Source organism: Prionailurus bengalensis, chromosome B1 (genome assembly GCF_016509475.1).
Source record: "Prionailurus bengalensis isolate Pbe53 chromosome B1, Fcat_Pben_1.1_paternal_pri, whole genome shotgun sequence".
In the NCBI taxonomy this organism is placed as follows: domain Eukaryota; kingdom Metazoa; phylum Chordata; class Mammalia; order Carnivora; family Felidae; genus Prionailurus; species Prionailurus bengalensis.
In genome coordinates this window covers 172,923,453-172,945,588 of record NC_057344.1, presented here as the reverse complement: position 1 = coordinate 172,945,588, position 22,136 = coordinate 172,923,453, and the positions used below count along the sequence as shown (strand labels likewise).

General features: G+C 36.4%; 1 protein-coding gene across 1 annotated transcript in view; it reads right to left on the bottom strand.

Annotated features, from left to right (window-relative positions):
* The window catches only part of PDS5A (PDS5 cohesin associated factor A), a 141,533-nt gene that overhangs the window by 89,975 nt on the left and 29,422 nt on the right, over positions 1 to 22,136 (bottom strand). Inside the window, exons 3-5 of the mRNA XM_043553187.1 lie at positions 5,218 to 5,421; positions 4,034 to 4,120; positions 3,439 to 3,536 (exon numbers count right to left, since the gene is read on the bottom strand). Coding sequence (XP_043409122.1) covers positions 3,439 to 3,536; positions 4,034 to 4,120; positions 5,218 to 5,421 — 389 coding nt within the window. The remainder of the gene's footprint in view (positions 1 to 3,438; positions 3,537 to 4,033; positions 4,121 to 5,217; positions 5,422 to 22,136) is intronic.

Below are 22,136 nucleotides of genomic sequence, written 5' to 3'. Positions count from 1 at the left end.
TATCCTGTCTACTAAAGGATATTAGATCATGATGAATCAACTATATAGTGTTAAGGGGTAGTGTGTGTAAGGGGGTTAAAAAAAAAAAAAAAAAGAAATATTCAGGTTGACACACACACCCACAAAAAGTGAAGAGAGTAGTTAACTCTCAGACCCAAATATACTTTGGGATAGGAAAGGACTAAAGTGAAGATGGTTTCAATAGGTTCTAGTCAAGATGCAGTAACTGGGATAGAATTTACCTTCCTACCTGAAACAACTAAAAAACTGAACAAAATATATGAAACAACAGTTTTCAGACATTGAACATCATGCACATGTTTCTGAGAGAGGTTGACAATTTTTCCAGCTTATTGACTGGTAAGTTTCCAGTGTGGGTAGGGAAGATCCTGACAGAGACTAGTGGTTTTCCTGAGTCCGGAAAGACTAGAGTTTGGAGGGGAAAGACTAGAATATCAGAGGGGAGAGACCTATTCAGAAAGCAGGTTTGTAAAGGGTATCCCCTGAATCTTCAAATACTTAAAGACCAGGACTTGCATGTGAAGAAATTTCTTCAGTTTAGGGAAGATACTACCTGAAAGGAGGGAGCAGAGCGAAGAATCCTTGGAACTTACAAAGATCTTAGAATAGTGCATTTTCCAATCACAATAGAAAAATCTCACAGTTCACAGAGCATCTCGTAGTGGGAAGGCTAAACCTACATATCCAAGCCTCAGTAAGTCTCAAGCACAAGAAGAAGAAAGAAAACTTCATGATGGTACATCATAATCAAATTGCTTGAAACCAGTAATAAAGGTAAAATCTTAAAAGTGGGTAGAGAAAAAAAGATACATTGTGTAGAGAGGGACAAAGATTAAAAATGAAAAAACTTCTCATTAGAAACAATGAAAACCAGAAAAAGATGGAGCAACATCTTTAAAAGTACTGAAAGAGAGAGAAAAAAAGAAAAAAGCCTAACAACTTAGAGCTCTTACCATGAAATAACTTTCAAAAATGAAAGTGGAATAAAGATATTCAGACACATAAAAACTGAAAGAATTCTATCAGCACCAGACCTGAACTATAGAACATGTTAAAGGAAGTCCTTCAGACTGAAGAAAAATAATAGCACACAGAAATCTGCATCAACACAAAGAAATGAGGAGCACCAAATGGTAAATGTGTCACTAAATACAAATCAATGAGCTTCTCTTTCAAAAGGCAAGTCTTTTACTCATACCTCATTGTGAATTAAGTAGATAGATAATGAGGTCAACAATAAACTTAGATCTTTAGGTTCAGGAAATAAAAATATTAATGGATCAAAGAAAGGTGTGTGTATGTACAAGCAATTGTGAGAGGAAAGAAGTGTAAGGGCAGAGTGCGAAATGGACTTAAGGAGATATTTAAGGTCAATAAGATGGGCAGACTGATGGCAGTTTTAGGAGTTTTTAAATTTTGTTGATTTTAATTTTAAAAGAAAAAGTTGCGAAAATGTGACAGGATGCACAAAATGGCCACAAATTATTCTCATCTCTGTATTCATAAGCCTTTAAAATGTTGTTCCTCCCATGAAGATATGGAGTCTACCCAACCTTTGTATCTGGGCTTGATCATGTGCTTTGTTTGGCCAATAAAATATAAGTAAACATAAAGTGAGTAGAGGTTTAAAAAGTGCTTGTGAGGTAAATCATGCTTTTTCTTGCTACTTTTGAAACCTAGTCAGCATTTGAAAAGTCCTGGGCTACCTTGCTGGATGATGAGAAGATGAGAGAGACACATGACCTAGTTGTCCTATTTCTCAGCCAACTGCCAGACGTCTTGCCAACTGACTGCAAATACGTAAGTGAGACCACCCCAAACCAAAAAGAATTGCCAAGCAGAATCATGAGCTAAATAAGATGGGGGCTATTTTAAGCTACCAAGTTTTGGGTTGTTATGCAGAAAAAGCTAACTAACACAAAAGGTAAAGTTTATATACTTTACCATTTATTTACAGGCCTTCAGTTAGTTGCCACAGGAAGCTTTTTTCTCATGCGGTCTCTTTATAAACGTCTATTTCTATACCATTCCAGTCCAGTCCTTTCCTGTTTATTCCAGGTTAAATTCTATTCCTACCATTCTATCTAAGGAAATACAAAACATGACAGTATTCATAAAAAACTACAGAAAACCCTAGAAATGTGCTGTCCAATATGGAAGCCATTAAATAATAGCCACTTGGCTATTAAACACTTGTAGTACGAACAGAACCACATACTGAAACAATAATGCTTTTGGAGGGGCGATTAAGTGGCTCAGTTGGTTAGGCATCCAACTTGGGCTCAGGTCATGATCTCGCAGCTCATGAGGTAGAGCCCTGTGCTGGGCTCTTGTGCTGACAGCTGAGAGCCTGGAGCCCGCTTCAGATTCTGTGTCTCCCTCTCTCTCTGCCCCTTCCCTGCTTGCTTTCTTTCTCTCTCTCTCTCTCTCTCTCTCTCTCTCTCTCTCAAGAATAAATAATAAACATCAAAAAAAATTTTTTTTTAAATAATGCTTTTGGATATTGTGGGATAAAGTATATTATCAAAATAAATTTTACTTGTTTCTTTCTATCTTTCTAAATGTGGTTCCTAGAAAATTTTAAATTTAGGGTGCCTGGGTGGCTCAATTGGTTAAGCATCCAACTCTCGATTTAGGCTCAGGTCATGATCCCATGGTCCGTGAGTCTGAGCCCTGCATCAGGCTCCAAACTGACAGTGCAGAGCCTGCTTGAGATTTTCTCTCTCTCTCTCTCTCTCTCTCTCTCTCTCTCTCTCTCTCTCTCTGCCCCTTCCCCACTTGTGCACATGTTTTCTCTTTCTCAATAAACTTTATAAAAAATTTTTAAAATTTATGTGAGATATGTTTGTATATAGTGCAATGCTATAAAACATATCTCAGAAAAATGCTTGGTTTACTGTACAAAAAAAACAGAACAACAAAACACAACACAACACTGGACTGAAATCAAGAGCTTGGGCTGTCCTGTTCAATGATGTGTCCTTGGGCAAGCTACCACACTCCTTTCCCTGTGCATTACTGCTACTTATGTAAAGAGCAATGCTTAAGATTTTTTTCTAGCTCAAAAATGGGAGTCAGTGTGCTTCCACTAAGTACTATGATTTCCAGCACTCACTAATGGTACTTAAATACTTATAATTTCCACCTCATAACTTAGTACTTCATTATATAAGGTCTCACACCATTTGCTTTATAAGATTCAACCAATATAACTGATACTATAATTTCAAATGGTAGTATGAGAGCAAAGGCAGCTTTCAGACAACAGATCTTATGTTCCTCTTCATTTCAAGTCTTCTAAGGAAAATACCTTGTTAAAAATCTAAAAGATCTTAGTTACAGGCACAGTACACAGTACACAGTACTCCAATATATGCACAGCAAGAAAAAAAGACAAATGCTTAAAAAATAACTTACTTGATCACTGAGAAGAGAGTCCTAAAAAGTTGAATAAAAATTTCATTGCAATCTTCCAATTCGAAGCAGATGTTATATGATTTAACCCAAGCTAAGTTCTTAAATAAATAAATAAATGATTATTTACACATGCACAGAATAATTACACAAAAGCAAACTCATTACTAAAATTTCATTTTCAGAATTACAAATGTATATTAAAGCTTATGAAGATCCAACTATACAAAATTAAAGTTGTTAAACTTTAGTTCTTCATATACTGTGACCTTTAAAAGACCTCTATCTGTTAGCATTATCCTTTAACTGAAAAATACTAAACTGTTAGATATTAGTAGACATATACACATACTATATATAAGGAACAGTGAAAATTAATTCAACTTAATCCCTCTTCAGATTAGAAGGAATAAAAATAGAAAAATGAAAACAGAGTTTCAAATAGAATAGATTTTCCAGCAGAATGTACTTCATCTTAAAGAAGATATTTTATTAAAGGGGATTTGTATAAAACAAAAAAATTTCATTTTACACAAGAAAGTTACTAAAAGGAATTTATTACACGAATAGCATGATATTTATTAAAATTTTTTTTTACCTCTAATAAATAAAAGTATCTATTAAACTGTGGACTCTTTGTATCCTCCAAACCTTTTAATTGTCTGGTAATAAACAAAAATATGTCCTGTTAAAACAAAATGATAAAATACATTAGTTTAGATACAAATACTTAATACTCTTTCTTTCACAATACACTAATAATAATCTGTATATATATTCTCTATTACATATTATAAAACAAAATTCTCCTTTAGCTGAATGACTTGAGTGAGACTGGTTTAGTCCATTATTCCAAATAATGAGAACAGAGCAAATCATATAAAATTATATCCTTTAGAAATGATAAAAAAAAAAAAAAGTTTACTATTGTCATAAATCTTTAGGCTTTCTCATTCTAGGAGAAACATAAGTTCTGTATCTTATTACCCTTTCTTCGACTACAGAACTTCTACTTACTATCTTCATCTTGCATTATGCCAAACAACCATCTTCATTTTAAGATTCTGCACGAGAGTCTTTCCATTACTATTTCCTACATGTAAATAGTAATTTTTAGTATCTAGCTTGAATCTGTTGTGCAACTACAAATTTGTGTGGAACAAAAATAATAACAGACTGGTTTAAAGGTTGTACTTTTCATGACAATAGTGTGCCATTTCTTAATAAGCTTTCTTTAGAAGTTTTAACCCAAAATGGAATCAATATGCAAAATACTGACTTGAGGACTATTAAAAAGAAAGCAGCTCAAAGTATTAAAATTTGCCAAGAATAAAATTATTCAGAATATGGAGTGAACTCAAGAGGAACTGAAAAGAATTCCTCAAACATTCCAAACAAAGGCAGAAATCTCCAAGATGAGCATAATGTAATTGTGCATGTAACTTGCAGGGGGAAATCATCATTTGAATATGTAAATTCTGTTACACTACTGTTTTAAAAGTGTCATTAATCCACTATTTATCCCTACAATTCAGCCATCTGGGCTTTGTGATGGGTTATCATGAAGGTTACAGATGAGGAGACAGGGACTAGTTTTGATCTAAACCCTAAATGCCTCATAAAAATACCATTTTTGTGGATATACAAAGAATTTTAATTGAATGATTTGTTTTACAATTTATGATATAATCTTATGATGATAGGTGAATAATAATAAAAACTATGTCCCTACAGGGAACCTAAACTAGAAAAGTAAACTAATTCTGTAAAGACTATATTTACCTTAAGTTTATCGTGGGAAGTATACGGAGCTTCTGGGGCATAGATTCGAAAGATGTCAGCCAAACAACATGCTACAAGGAGACGCACATCTTTATTGGGATTCCTGAGGAAAAATTCAGATGCAAGATGCAAGGCTAGTGGGAGATACTGCTGTTTTTCGTCTTCTGAGTCCTGATCCATATCCATAAAAGTTTTTACTACCATCTGAAAAAATGTATGAAAGGAAAAAAAAATACTCAACTCCTAATATTTAGAAATTAGTAGAGGATATATATTTTTTAAAACTCATGTCCATTACAACACAAACTAGTAATCACTATCAGAGGATTCATAATCAAGTGTAGTATGGACACTTTAACAATATTCTTCCAATCCTTGAGCCTGGATTCTTCGTGAGAGTCATTTAAGATTGCTATCATTTTACACCTACCCCAGGTAAAAAGTTCTTAGCTTCATATGAACAGCCAAACTCATATGATATTTTGTAACATCATCAATTATGTTTCTTTTATATTTTATTATAAAAGCTGTCTTGACTTAGGCTCTTTTCTTTTTAAGTATTAAAAAAAATATATTTATTTACTCTTGGGGGTGAGGGAGGGAGCAACACATGAGCAGGAGACGGGCAGAGAGAGAGGGACAAAGAGAAAAAGAGAATCCCAAGCAGGCTCCGCACTGTGAGCATGGAGGCCCATGCAGGACTCGAACTTAGAATCACAAGATCATGATCTGAGCAGAAATCAAGAGTCAGATGCTTAACTGACTGAGCCACCCAGGCACCCCACCCCCATTTTTTTAAGTTTATTTATTTGAGAAAGAGAGAGAGATCGTGTGTGTGCTTGTGTGCAAGCAGGGGAAGGTAAAGGGAGAGAATCCAAAGCAGGTTCTGCACTCTCAGCATAGAGCCTGATGCAATACTGAAGTCTCACAAATTGGGAGATCATGACCTGAGCTAAAATCAGTGTTGGAGAGGATGTGAGAAATAGGGGACCCTCATGCTCTGTTGGTGGGAACAAATTGGTGCAGCCACTGTGGAAAAGTGTTGAGGTTCCTCAAGAAATTAAAAATAGAAACCACACACCCCAGTAATTCCATTTCTGGTTATTTACCTGAAGAAAATAAGAACACTAATCAGGAAAGATATATGCACCCTGATGTTTACTGCACCATTATTTACAATAGCTAGGATATGGAGGCAACCTAAATGTCCACCAACAGATAAGTGGATAAAGGTGATACATACACACACAAGAGAATATTACTCAGCCATAAAAAAAGAATGAAATCTTGCTATTCATGACACAGATGAACCTACAGGGTACTATACTAAGTGAAATAAATCATACAGAAGATGACATCATATGTATTGAATTTTATCATTTTTTCTGCACCTACATATTTTCCTAATTCTGTGAAAGTAAATCCCACTGACTAGTCTTCTAATTTTAATCCAAGTTTCTATTCCTAAAATCTAATTTTAGTCCAAGCTTCCATTTTAAAATAAAGCCAACTAGGTCATTGCATTTGTACACTTCTAGATTTGAGATGCTATTATTTCAATTTTTGCATTTCTATTCATGAAAGAAACTGACCTATAACTTTAAGACAACTTGTCCATTTTAGAAATGAGGTTGTACTGGCTTAAAACAAATTGAGAAGTGATCCCTTCTCTTCTACCATGGAAAGTTTGTAGTAAGACTGGTTTTATCTTTCTTCCTTAAATATTTAGTGAAGTTCAACTCATCAAAGAAGGAATCATAAAGGAATTTAGAAAATACTCTGAACTGAATGACAATGAAAATATAAATTATCAATACTTGTAGGATGCAATTAAAGCTGTATTTATGGGAAACTTATAGCCATAAAAGTATACATCAGAAGAATGAAAAATCAGTGATCTACATGTCCATCCCAAGCAGTTAGAAAAATACCAAGTTAAATAAAAAGGTAGAATCAAAAGAGGAAAAATTAAGAACAGACACCAATGAATTGGAAAACAAACATACAAAAGAAAAACCAAATAATGCCAAAAGTTGACTGTTGAAAAGACTGATAGAATTGACTTGCCTCTACAGGAATAAATGGAGGAGAGAGAGAGAAGTCACAAATTACCAGTATTGGGAATGAAAAAGAGGACATATACCCATTCTAATAATAATAATACATGGTGGGGGGGCTGTCACATGAAATACACTATCTGAATAATCCTCCCTTTTTTAAAGTTTTATTTTTGAGACACAGAGAAAGTGCATGCATGGAGGGGGAAGGGCGGGTGCGGAGTGGGGTGGGGTGGGGTGGGGAGGTGTACTGGGGAATCCCAAGTAGGCTAACTGTGAGATCACGATCTGAGCCAAAATCATGAGTTGGACACTCAACTGACTGAGCCACCCAGGTGCCCCTTGTGGGAAGGTTTTTAATTTCAGATTCAGTTTCTTTACACAGAAACAGGACTATTCAGGGGCGCTCGGGTGGCTCAGCCTCTTAAGTGTCGAACTTCAGGGTCTGACTTCAGCTCAAGTCACGATCTCATGATTCATGAGTTTGAGCCCCGCATTGGGCTCTGCCACAGCGCAGAGCATGCTTTGGATCCTCTGTTCCCCTCTCTCTCCGCCCCTTCCCCACTTGTGCTCTCTCTCTCAAAAATAAATAAACATTAAAAAAAAAAAAAAAAAAAAGAGGTAGCCAGTAAATGAATGTCTCACTCACAAGGTTGAATGACTCCTTCAAAGCTAATTCAGCCAAACTTTGAAGTCATTTAGAAATATCTTACTAAGTATTCTGAAGCAATCTGAGCAAATTCAGTTGCAGGTGAGAGTTAAAGTAAAAAAGGCAAACCGTACTCCTAAATGCCGTAACTAAAGAGTTTTATATTTTATTATACATGAAATGGGAGTCATCAAAAAATATATGTCAGGAGAAAAGTATATGTATTTGTCATCTACTGCTATGTGACAAAATACCCCCAAACTCCATGCCTTAAAACAACAAACATTTATTTGTCACACAGTTTCTGTGGAGGCAGAATCGGAGAGTGACTTAGCTAGGTGGTTTTGCTTGAACTCTCACATGAAACTGTAGTCCATCAAGGCTACAATCATCTGAAGGCCTGACAAACCTAGAGGATTTGTTTTGAAGGCAGATCATTCACATGGTTGGTAAATGGGTACTGGCTTTGGGCAAAAGGCATCAGTTCTTCTCTATAGGGGCTCTCTGGACAGGTGCTTGAGTGTCCTCATGGAATGGCAGCTAGCTTTCTCCCAGTAGTGACCCAAGAATGCAAGCTGTAGACGGCAATCTTTTTTTGTTTTTTAATATTTATTCATTTTTGAGAGACAGAGTGTAAGTGGGGGAGGGGCAGAGAGAGAGGGAGACCTAGAATCTGAAGCAGGCTCCATGCTCTGAGCTGTCAGCACAGCAGCTAATATGCAGGGCTAAAACCCATGAACCGGGAGATCATGACCTGAGCTGAAGTTGGATGCTCAACCAACAGAGCCACCCAGGCGCCCCATAAATGGCAATCTTTTATGACCTACCCTCACAAAGCATATACTTTCATTTCCACAATAGCTTATTAATTACTCAGGAGAGTCCTATTCAGCTGGAATATAAGGAAAGGAAGATCGTTCAGGGCCATCTTGGAGGCTACCTACCATAGTATGTCTCCTAATATTTTCATCTTGTTTGGTCGTCTCTCACAAAGACTCTGGGTTTGAGCTCACGACTTACTTTGACCAACAGGACATTAGCAAAGATAAAGCAAGGAGAGGCCTGATAACCACTTGCACACTGGGGCTGGAATGCTTCCTACTGGAACCTAGCAGCCACACTTAAGAAAACTAGACTATCCAAGAAAGAAGAGACCACACGTACAAACCTGGAAGATGAGAAACACACAAAGAGGCAGACTATGTAGAGAACTCAGAGCTCTAGCTGAGCTCCCAGCTAAATTTAGCTTGTAAGAGTAACCCCAGCAGATACCACATGGAGCAGTCAAATCACAGAACTGTGAGAAACAATAATTTTAACCCACTAGGTTTTTACACAACAAAAATTAACTGAAACCGCATCCATTCTGCAGTTTTTTAAATATTCCTTTCTGTACTGCAGAGGCAGGAAAGCTAAAAACTATATATCCTAGGTTCCCTTACAATAGGGTTACAGTTGTAATTTTGGTTTAGCCAATCACAAGTACTTATTCATGATTTTGTAAGTGGAAGTGTGGAAGAAGTTGTATTACTATTGCTTCTACTATTATCTCTATACAGATATAGATACATATTTTTTGTCTGGCAACTGTGAAGTAAAGGCATTTTGTGGTGTAGAGTAGCAGCAGTAGCATTAAGCTTTGAAGAGACAGGAAGGATGCATCCATTTTGTGCTGGTACTGAACTATTAGGTGTGTGAGGCTCTAGAGCAATCATTATGGCAAAGGTTTACTTATGACAATATTTCCTAGAAGTAGGTACTATTATCATCTAAGTTTATGGATAAGGTAGATTGTGCACTCTGGATCACAAAGTCCCAGAACAAGATCAATACCAGCACAGAAGGAAGGGAGAGAAGAAAATAAAGAAGCTATTAGAGTGCGTCACATATGATTAGGTTATTATTTAGTTCAAATCTGGTTTCAGATTAGTATCACATACATGGCTGTTTGAACTGGAGAGCACAATATAAAGTATTTCTTAACATGGGTTGTAGTAAAAAGTATTTTTTGAAAGCTATGATAATGCTTATTACTTCCTTGCCAATATTTTACATCCTATTTGGACTGACATATAATTTAACTTTTTTAAAAAAAAATTTTATTTATTTTTGAGAGAGAGAGAGAGAGAGAGAGAGAGAGAGTGCATGCGCATGCACATGCGTGTGTGCATGAGGGGGGAAGGGACAGAAAGAGAGAGGGAGACACAGAATCCGAAGCAGGCTCCAGGCTCTGAGCTGTCATCACAGAACCCAACACAGAGCCCAAACCCACAAACTGCAAGATCGTGACCTGAGCCAAAGTCGGACACTTAAGCGACTGAGCCACCCAGGCACCCCATGTATGATTTAACTTATATGAAATATCCAGAGTAGACAAATTCACAGAGACAGAAAGTAGAACAGTGATCATCAGTGATTAGAGGGAGGAGGGAATGAGGACTTAGTGTTTAATGGGTATAGAGTTTCCGTTAGGGATAACGAGAAAGTTCTGGAGATGGATGGTGCTGATAGTTGCATAACAATGTGAATGTACTTGATGCCACTCAACTGTTATTAAACATGGTTAAAATGGGAAATTTTATATTATGTATATTTTGCCACAATTTAAAAAAATTGGTACAAATGACTTCTAAAACTGGAGAAATATTTTTCTTACTTACATGTTAATTAATGTAACAACCAAGTGAAATAAACACAAATATATCAAAATACGAGTTAAGAATATAAAGTTCTAGATGAAGTAATAACAGTGTAATAAAAAAAAAACAAACAGAAACACAAAAGAACATTTGGTCCTTAGGAATAGCTAGTTAAGTCTTCAAGAGAGGAATGCTATCATATACACTGTCATTAAATATAGACAACTACAGCATGAATGACCTAACCTGGCAAAAACACAGATGTGGATGACCGAACATCACTGTCCAGATGAGCCCAAATACAAACATCAAGAATGGCATCTTAAAGAACTGAATGTAGTGTTTTTGTTATAAGTGGCTTTGTGCTCATATAGGGCATGGGAGTAGGGAGAGAGGAAAAGAGGACTAAAAATGGAAAAAGTTAACATCTGGAGAACAAAGAAGGCTTTTTTTGCATTTCTTGCTGCTTTCCCAAGTCTGAAGTTATATCAAAATAAAAAACTAAAATTAAGAAAGAATATTTACCATAAAATACAGGACAAACACACATATACTAATAGTTGAAAGTTTCACCAAACAAGACTTGTCTGAAAAAAAGTTTCTGATTTTAATAGAACATATTTATCATTGCATTATTAGCTTGACATAGAAATTTCAGATATGGAAATATAATTACATTTACAAAGTATTCTAATTCTACTTTTAAAACTAAAAAATAGGGGTCTCTGGGTGGCTCAATTGGTTAAGTGTCTGACTTCAGCTCAGGTCATGATTTCACAGTTCGTGAATTAGAGCCCCATGTCAGGCTCAGTGCTGACATCTCAGAGCCTGGAGCCTGCTTCAGACTCTGTGTCTCCTCTCTCTGCCCTTCCCCCACCCTCTCAAAAATAAACATTAAAAAAACTTTAAAAAATAAATTGCAGGCTTCTTTCACCTAAATTTTGTTAGGAAAATAATTTTTGTCTGTTAACAGCTATATCCTTGCTGATTAGAACAGTGACTGGCACAAAGTGGGCATACACTTTTTTTTTTAAAAGAACATTAAAATTCATGAAATGAAGGCACCCCTCAGATTTCCTCTAACCTAATCACCTAAACAGCTAACCTAATCACCTTTTAGATAATGTGTAAGATTTCAGAAATTTCAACCAAGCCTGGGTGGCTTAGTTGGTTGGACATCCAACTCTTGATTTAGGTTCAGGTCATGATCTCCCAGTTTGAGATCCAGTCCCACATGAGGTTCTGTGCTGACAACACAGAGCCTCCTTGGGATTCTCTCCCTCCCTGCCCCTCCCCTGCTCATGCTCACGCGCTCTCTCAGAAATAAACATTAAAAAAAAAAAATTCAATTCCATTTAAAAATAAGGGAAGGGAGCAGCGCCTGGGCGGTTCAATCAGTTAAGCCTCAGACTCTTCATTTCAGCCCAGGTCATGATCTCCTAGTTCATGGGTTTGAGCCCCACATTGGGCTCCACACTGACAGTGCAGAGCCTGCTTGAATTCTTTCTCTGACCCTCCCATACTCCTGTTCCCTCTCTCTCTAAATAAACAAATAAACTTAAAAAAAAAAAAAAAAAACAAGGGAGGGGAAGAAGTGGGAGAAGGGGAGAGGAAGACATACAGAGAGAAAAATGGAAAACTAGAGATATTAACTGAAGAAATGAGTTAATGGTAGGTCTAGTACTAAGAACTAAAACCTCCATCTCAGGATTACTAATCTAATATCTTCCTGAACACCATTTTAACTCTCACATGCCAGGGTTTTAAGTTCTCAAAATTTTCTTCACTTTACTTTTATTATTCTCTTTCCTCACTAGGACTTTTAAATTCTACAATGGCAATAAAATGTATTCATTTGTGTAGTCCCAAATCTATAAAACTGTACGGATACATAGCACTCTACTTGTTGAATTATGAATGTAACAACTAGTTCAGACAATCTCTAACGTATGCTAATCTTTAAACAACAGGAAAAAAATCCACCTTTCAGAGGTGAAAACATATACACATGGTAATTAAATAAACATAATTTTTATACTAAAATGGTGGCTCATTCACTGAGTATATACATGGACCACCAGATCAGAATGAGTACTGAGCTGTTTGCCCGTATGTATCCCTTTTCCAGTTTCATGTGATTATTTACACATAAATCTTTCTATCTAATATACAGCTGAGGTGAAACCTGAAAGAGCAAGTGAGGCAGGAACACAGTTAATGCATAAACCATTAGAACTACAAAAATAAGTCTATCTAATGCATATTCTAATTTTGGAGTTCAACAGATTAGAGCAACCTTTGGGCCTAAAGCTCAAAGTTCAAGTGACATAGTGACCAAACTTATCAATTATTGTCTTTTCATTGCACGTAGATTCTAAATCTCCTTCAAGAAAACTTCAATATTCTTTTTTTAAAATTTTTAAAAATGTTTATTATTTATTTTTTGTAAGAGAGACAGAGCACGAGCAGAGTAGGGGCAAAGAGAAAGAGGGAGACACAGAATCTGAAGCAGGCTCCAGGCTTCGAACTGTCAGCACAGAGCCCAACGCAGGGCTCAAACTCACAAACCATGAGATCATGACCTGAGCCAAAGTCAAACACTTAACCAACCAAGCCACCCAGGTGCCCCAAAAACTTCCATATTCTTAAGAGCCCCAACTAGTTATCTCAAAAGTGAGTTACTTTCGGGGCAGCTGGGCGGCTCGGTTGAGTGTCTGACTTTGGCTTGGGTCACGGTCTTGAGGTTTGTGGGTTCGAGCCCTGCATCGGGCTCTGTGCTGACAGCTCAGAGCCTGAAACCTGCTTCAGATTCTGTGTTTCCCTCTCTCTCTCTGCCCCCACCCCCAAATAAACATTAAAAAAAAAAAAAAAGTGAGTTACTTGCACACTGAATACAGTTTATAAAACTTACATTTCTTCTTATACCCTTCTTACATCATACCCTATTTTAGTCTAATTCTCAAAATCAAACTCAGTGCTTCCAAGTTGTTCTTAAAATATCTATTTTAATGTTACCACAATTCAAACCATGGTTCCCACCAACCAACATCTTATGACATTTTAAAACATAACTCATACTTTTATCTTACTTTTATGCATGTATATATACCTGTATGTATACATATGTATATACAGATGGTATGTGTATATATGTGTACATGTACACATATGTATATGAATATACTTGTAAATTTAAGGTGTATATTGATTTCAACTCTTCACTGTAGTCAAACTAGGATTGTTTATTATCTTCCAAAAACATCCTGAGCATCTTTATGGCTTTGCACAGAAATAAGAGCTCAGAGAGCTCAACACTTAGTAAAGAAATATATGAATATATCTTTGAACTGCTTCTACCCCTAACCATACTCCTCACCTCAAAATACACTCTTGATTAAAATATTACCTGCTCTTAAAGTTTCTGCCCAAATTCTACTTCCTCTTCTTGAAGCCCAATTTGACCACCCTAGTCTGAAAGATCACTGACTCCTTTGAATTGTAAACACTTTATCAGTTACAAAGCATCACCTTGCTTACAGCGTCACCTTGCAATGGTTATTAATGTAAAAACCATGAATCCTCAAAACGATTTTGATCTAAGGTCTAGGGGCCACATTGTGTGTATTCTACACTGGTCCTACAAAGTAAGATATAAATGTGTAATGTTTTCTGAAGGAATGAAACATACTAGAATAATCTTGATGTGCTCTACACTTTAGTGGTCGACCAAGTCTGAGAATGGAAATCTCTCTGAAATTCTGATTTGTCATTAACTGTGCAATCAATATACATTTCAAGACTAAGGGCTAATATTAAGATAAAACCAAAAAATAAAAATAGAACTACCATATGATTCAGCAATTCTACTTCTGAGTATTTACCTGAAGAAAACAAAAACACTAACTTGAAAAAATATCTACACCCTCACATTCATTGACACATTATTTACAACTCCCAAGATATGGAAACAACTTAAGTGTCCATAGAAGAATGAATAAAGAAATTGTGTTTTACGCACATGCACGCACGCACACACACACACACACACACACACACTCACAATGAAATATTATTCAGCTACAAAAAATAATGAAATATTGCCATTTGCACCAACGTGGATGAACCTCAAGGGTGTTATGCTAAGTGAAATAAGTCTGAGAAAGACAAATACCATATGATCTCTCTTTTATGTGGGATCTTAACAAAACAAAAACAAAAACAAAAACAAAACACCAAGCTCACAGACACAGAGAACAAACTGGTGGTTGCCAGAGGTAGGGGGTGGGAGAAATGGGTGAAGGGTTTAACTTTTTAGTTTAAGTAAGCTGAATAATTTATAACTGAAAAAGAAAAGAAAGAAACCCTGTACCTGGGCAAGAGGGGAAAAAAATCCCACAATAAACAACAACAAAGCACCAATATACCTATTTCATTCAACTTCAACAAATTAACTTATTCTTTGGGAAAAAATTAATTGTCTTACTAGGTTTTGTAGGTTTTAGTAGGTTTAATTTGTTTTGTTACTAATATATTTACTTAATGTTAGAGTTAAAAAACATGTATATTTAGGTGCGCCTGGGTGGCTCAGTCAGTTAAGCGTCTGACTTTGGCTCAGGTCATGATCTCACAGTTTGTGGGTTCGAGCCCTGCATTAGGCTCTGTGCTGACAGCTTGGAGCCTGCTTCTGATTCTGTGTTTCCCTCTCTCTCTGCCCCTCCCCTGCTCACGCTGTCTCTCTTTCTCTCAAAAATAAATAAATGTAAAAAAAAAAAATAAAAAAAAAAAAACACATGTATATTTGAGAGAGAGAGAGAGAGAGAGAGAGAGAGAGAGAGCGAGCGAGCATGAACAGGGGAGGGACACAGAGAGAAAAGGAGAGAGAGAATCCCAAGCAGGTTCTGCGCTGTCCCACCAACTATGAGATCATGACCTAAGTCAAAATCAAAAGTGAGACACTCGGGGCGCCTGGGTGGCGCAGTCGGTTAAGTGTCCGACTTCAGCCAGGTCACGATCTCGCGGTCCGTGAGTTCGAGCCCCGTGTCAGGCTCTGGGCTGATGGCTCAGAGCCTGGAGCCTGTTTCCGATTTTGTGTCTCCCTCTCTCTCTGCCCCTCCCCCGTTTATGCTCTCTCTCTGTCCCAAAAATAAATAAACATTGAAAAAAAAAATTAAAAAAAAAAAAGTGAGACACTCAACCAGCTGAGCCACCCTTGCGCCCCAATGTTAGCATTTTTTAATGAGATAAGGTTATCCTCTCATACCTAAATTGTGTGGCATAGAAAAGTTAGATGCTACACATACCACTATCCTCTTTCTGAATTCCAAACCCAAATCTATTCTAAAGGTCCATTTTATCAGTCCCAAACCATTTAATAAGCATATACTACAAAACTACAAATGATTCCTGCAAGTTTCTAAATTAGAGGGCATGTTTTAAGGTAACCTAGTACTCCTAGGATTCTAAAAATAACCTGGGCACTGACTCTAACACAGGCAGTCATCACAGAAGCTATTTTAGCTTCAAGGGAAATTCATAAGGTCCTAAAATATGAGTAGCCTTAAAGCTGAGAGTCTCATACTTATACTGATGAGGCTTCAGAGGTGACTTTCGTTTTAACATAATCTTAGAGGGGCCTCAGGTGGCTCAGTTGGTTATGCATCCAGTTTCAGCTCAGGTCAAGATCTCACGGTTTTGGGAGTTTGAGCCTGCATCCATTCTCTCTTTTCCTCTCTCTCTCTGTCCCTCCCCTGCTCGAGCTGTCTCTCTCTCAAAAATAAATAAAGGGGCACCTGGGTGGCTCAGTCGGCTAAGCGTCAGATTTAGGGTCAGGTCTCGCAGTCTGTGAGTACAAGCCCTGTGTTGGGACTCTTGGCTGACAGCTCAGAGTCTGGAGCCTGTTTCAGATTCTGGGTCTCCCTCTCTCTTTGCCCCTCCCCTGCTCACTCTCTCTCTCAAAAACAAATAAACATTAAAAACAAAACAAAAACAAATAAAAAAAAACATAATCTTAGATGTTCTCCAACTTTGGGGTACTTGTGAGGCTGAAAGGCAAAATGAGTTAAGGCAACATTATACAAACCCATTAATTATTCTACAGTTTGACCTTCATATAATACAGAAAATTCTCAGTGAAAGCATATTTTTTATAGGTAGTATCTGTATTAGTACTAACAGCTCTCATTTGAGTTTTTGCTATGTGAAGGCATATTTCATATTTCAAGCTATTTTATTTATTTATTTATTTATTTATTTGAGAGGTGGGAGGGCCAGAGAGAGGGACAGAAGACCCTAAACGGGCTCCATGTTGTCAGCCCAGAGCCCAATGTGGAGCTTGAATTCATGAACTGTGAGGTCATGACCTGAGTGGAAATCAAGAGTCGGATGGTAAACCGACTGAGCCACCCAGGTGCCTATCTAGTAACTGAAATGTACTATTAACTCCTCTAATACAATGATTACTTATGGAAGGGCATTAACAGCTCCATTTAACAGATGAGGAAACAGGCTAGGTATTACTGCTCAACAGCATAAAAATTCAAGTCCAGGCAGTATGGCTTATCACTCTCATGTCTCAACCTATATATTATATAGTATAGTATAGCAGGATGAGTGGTTATCCAAAATGGCTACAGAAACATAAAATACTTACACATAAAGCAAGTATACTATAGAAACTATACTGTTATAGTGCTATAAATACTAACTGGTTATGTTCTCAGGCCACCTCAAAAAGCCTACTTTTCTCAGTGTATTTAGGTGAAGAATACAGTAAATAATTTAGATGGGGGCACATGGCAGCTTAATAGATGTCACTGATGTATTACTTTAACTTCAAGCTTTCTAACTTTCCTTTTCCTAAAGGTGGATTATTTGCCCTACTCTTTAAATGATAAATCATTATTCAAGATCTTTCTACTCAAAAGTGCAATGAAAAGCTGCTGGCTTATCTTAAGGTTAAGTGGATTCGAATTTAGAAGAAAGAAGGAAAAGAAAAATGAGGTTCAAGCAGACAAGTGTATATATGTGGGGAAAAAAACAGATGGAATTAATTATGGTACAAGCAGTGAAAGCCAAAGGATAAGCAATAGCAAGTACAGGGAAATTCTCCAGGGGCAAGATGAAAAGGGAATGGTGGGAAAGAGTAGACAGTGGCAGGGAAGCAGAACTGGGCAAAGACTCCTATATCAGTTGCCAAAAAAATACTTCTGCCCAGGAGAACTTGATGATTGCTACTGAAAGGGAAAATCAAAAGCTGGTTCTTTGAAAAGATCAACAAAATGGACAAACCTTTAGCTAGGCTGACCAAGAAAAAAGAGAGAAGTCTCAAATAACTGGAATCAGAAATGAAAGAGGGGATATTACTATCAACCTTACTGAAGGTCATTATAATAAAAGGATATACATATACATTATAAAGGAATACTGTGATGAACTGTATGCTAATAAGACTACTTAGATGCAATGCATAAATTCCTAGAAAAACACAAACTACTCAAGAAAAAAATAGAAAATCTGAATAAATCTTTAACAAATGAAGAGATTGAAATACCAATAAAAAACTACAAAGAAAAGCCCAGGCCCAGGTGGCTTTACTGCTAAATTCTACCAAACATTTAAATGATTAATGCTAATTTCCCCCTAACTCTTCCAAAATATAAAAGATGGTGAAAACACTTCCAACCCATCTTATGAGTTCAGTATTAACCTAACTCCAAAACTAGACAAAGATATCACAAGAAAACTATTAGACCATTATCTTTTTAAAAATACAGATGTGAAAATCTTCAACAAATACCAGCAAACAAAATCTAGCAACTTATAAAAAGAATTATACATTATGATCGAGTGGGATTTATGCCAGGAATACAAGGTTGGTCTAACATTTGAAAATCACTTAATGTAATACATCATATCAATAAAATAAAAAACAAAAATCACATAGTCATCTTAGTAGATGCAGAAAAAATATTTCACAAAATCTAATACCCTTTGATGATAAAAATATTCAAGTAATTAGGAGTTGAAGGGAAATTCCTCAACACGATAAAGGGCATTTACAAAAAACCCACAGCCAATATCATTTTTAGTGGTGGAAAACTGGTTGCTTTTCCACTTAGGAGCAAGGCAAGGATGTCTGCTTCTTACCACTTCTATTTAACATTATTATACTGAAGGTTCTAGACAGGACACAAGGGCAAGATAAAGACATGAAAGTATCCAGATTAGAAATGAAGAAGTATAGTTATCTTTATTCACAGATTACATGATCTTATTTACAAAAATGCCTAAGGAATTCATTAAAACCAATATGAATAAATAAGTCTTACAAAGTTGCAGGATCCAAGGTCAGTAAACAAAACTCAAATTTCTAAATACTTGGGGGAAAAAAACAATCTGAGAATGAAATTAAGAAAATAATTCCACTTACAGTAATACAAATTATATTTAGAATTTAACAAAGGAAATGTAAAACTTAGACTCCGAAAACTACAAAATATTGAAGAAATTAAAGATCTAAATAAATGGAGAAACATCCTATGTTCATAGATGGGAAGACAGCCCTAAGATGGCTGTGGTTCCCAAACAGATATGCACATTCAATAACATGCTGACATGCTGATTGTGAAATTCATACGTAGTAGCTAAAATAATGCTGAAGAAGAACAAAGTAGGAAGATTCACACTTCCTAATTTCAAACCTTACTATAAAGCAACAGTAATCATGATGGTATATAAAGTTCTTATCACAAGGGAAATAAAACATTTTAGTATCTACACAGGATGATGAATGTTAACCAAATTTACTGTAGTAATTATTTCACAATATATGTAAATCTAGTTATTATGTGGTACACCTCAAATTTATACAGTGTTGTGTATCAATTATATCTCAATAAAACTGGGGGAGGGTGGGAGGCAGTGTGGTACTGGCACAAGGATAGACACACAAATCAATGGAACAGAATTAAGAGTGCAGAAATAAACCCATACATCAATGATCAACTATTTTCAACTAATTTTCAACAATGATATACCAGAGTCATCCAATGGGGAAAGAACAGCCTTTTCAATAAATGGTGCTGGGATAACTGAACATTCACATGCAAAAGAATGAATATGGACCCTTACAGAATACACAAAAATTAGCAACTCTTTATCAATTTCAATTTTTCAGTACTTTGATAGAAAGAGAGCAAGGACCTAAATGTAAGAGCTAATACTATAAATTTCTTAGGAAAAAACAGGCATATATCTTTGTGACAATCATTTTTAGATACAACACCGAAAGTATAAGTGACAAAAGGAAAAAAAAAAAGATAAATTAGACTTCATCAAGATGAAATATTTGTACTTCAAAGGATTACACAGAACAGGAGAAAATTTCTGCAAATCATATACCTGATAAGGAGCCTATATCCAGAATATATATAAAGCACTCTTATAATTCAGTCATAAAAATGACAAATAACCCAATTTAAAAAAGGGCATAGAATTTGAACAGGTATCTCTCCAAACAAGATACACAAATGGCTAATAAGCACACGAAAAGATTAATATCATTAGTTACCAGGAAAATGCAAATCAAAACTCACATGAGATACCACTTTAGATAATTACAACTGTTGAAAAGAATGTGGAGAAATTGGAAGTCTCATATACTGGTAAAAATATAAAATGGTACACACACTTTGGAAAAGTTTGTCATCTCCTCAAAATGACCAGTTACCCTGTAATTCCACTTTTAAAAACAGGATGTATGGCCACACAACGATTTGTACACAAATGTTTATAGCAGCATTATTCCTTTTTAAAAGTTTATTAATTTTGAGAGAGAGAGTGAGCGAGCGAGCCCAGGAGGGGCAGAGAGAGAGGGAGAGAGAGAGAATCTCAAGCAGGCTCTCCACTGTCAGCATGGAGCCAGATGCGGGGCCTAAACTCACGAACCATGAGATCATGACCTAAGCTGAAACCAAGAGTTGGACACTTACCTGACTGAGCCACCCAGGCCCCCTGTATAGCAGCATTATTCCTAATAGCCAAAAGGTGGAATCACTCCAAATGTCCATCAATTGACAAACAGATAAACAAGATTTGATACAACCATACAACAGATTGTTATTTGGCCATAAAAAGAAATGATATACTGATGCTACAAAATGGGGGAACCTTGAAAACATTGTGCTAAATTAAAGAAACCAGTTGTGACAGACCACATGTTATATGATTCCGATTATATGAAATATCCGGATAGGGGAAATGTACAGAGACAGAAAAGTAAATTAGTTACTGCTTAGAGTTGGAGGGGCATAGGAAAGCAACAACTAAAGGATACAAGATTTCTGAGGTGATCAAATTGCTCTAAAATTGACTGTGGTGATGGTTTCACATATATATCTGTAAATATACTAAAACCAGTGATTGTACACTTTAAATGGGCAACTTCTATGTGAATTATATCTCAATAAAGCTGTTAAAAAAAAAAAAAAGAAAATATGAGGCGCCTGGGTGGCTCAGTTGGTTGAGCGTCCAACTTTGGCTCAGGTCATGATCTCGCAATTTGTGAGTTCCAGCCCTGTGTTGGGCTCTGTGCTGACAGCTCAGAGCCTGGAGCCTGCTTCGGATTCTGTGTCTCCTTCTCTCTCTGCCCCTCCCCAACTTGTGCTCTGTCTCTCTCTGTCAAAAATAAATAAAATATTTTTTAAAAAATTAAAAAAAAAAAAAGAAAATAGGAGCGCCTGGGGGGCTCAGTCGGTTAAGCATCTGGCTTCAACGTCATGATCTCGTGTTCTATGAGTTCGAGCCCCACATCGGGCTCTGTGTTAACAGCTCAGAGCCTGGAGCCTACTTCTGATTCTGTGTCTCCCACTCTCTCTGCCCCTCCCCAATCATGTTCTGCCTCTCTCACTCTTAAAAATGAATAAATGTTTTTAAAAATTTTTTAAAAATATATAGATCAATATATGAATTGCATATGATCATATATGCATAATTGCATATAGATCAATATATGAATTGCAGAGCTCTCCTAAAATCCTCATATTTTTCTACAAAACTATTCTTTTAAATGTTAAATGTATAGTTCCTTTAAGGCAATGAAAAAGATTCAACTGACAAAACTATGATTCATAAACCACCTTCTGACATTAGGAAAGAGAGTAACTAGAAGGGAAGACCCATAATTGCCCTAGACCATGTAAGCCAAACAAGCTAACCATGACTTTTCCTATATAATCCCTGGAGACTGACATCTATATCATATATTACTCTTCCCCTAACAAGTTCTAAACAAATGGGGAGGGAGGACAATAGTCACTTCAAGAAACTACAGGAGACTGCAAAGGCTCAAAGACAGGACACTCTTCTGCCAGGCAGAGTGCTTTCCTTCTATTAAGAGTAAAAGGCCTAGGGAATTATCAGACAATATTGTAATACCACCAAATTAAAGAGGGGTGGGGAGGGACACATTAGATTATAGTGTGTGTACTATATAGCCCTTTACTATAAATGTGGAGGAGGGAGAAAGAGAAATTACCTGTTTTCAAGAGGAGAAAAAGTTAACTTCGGAGAAAAGAT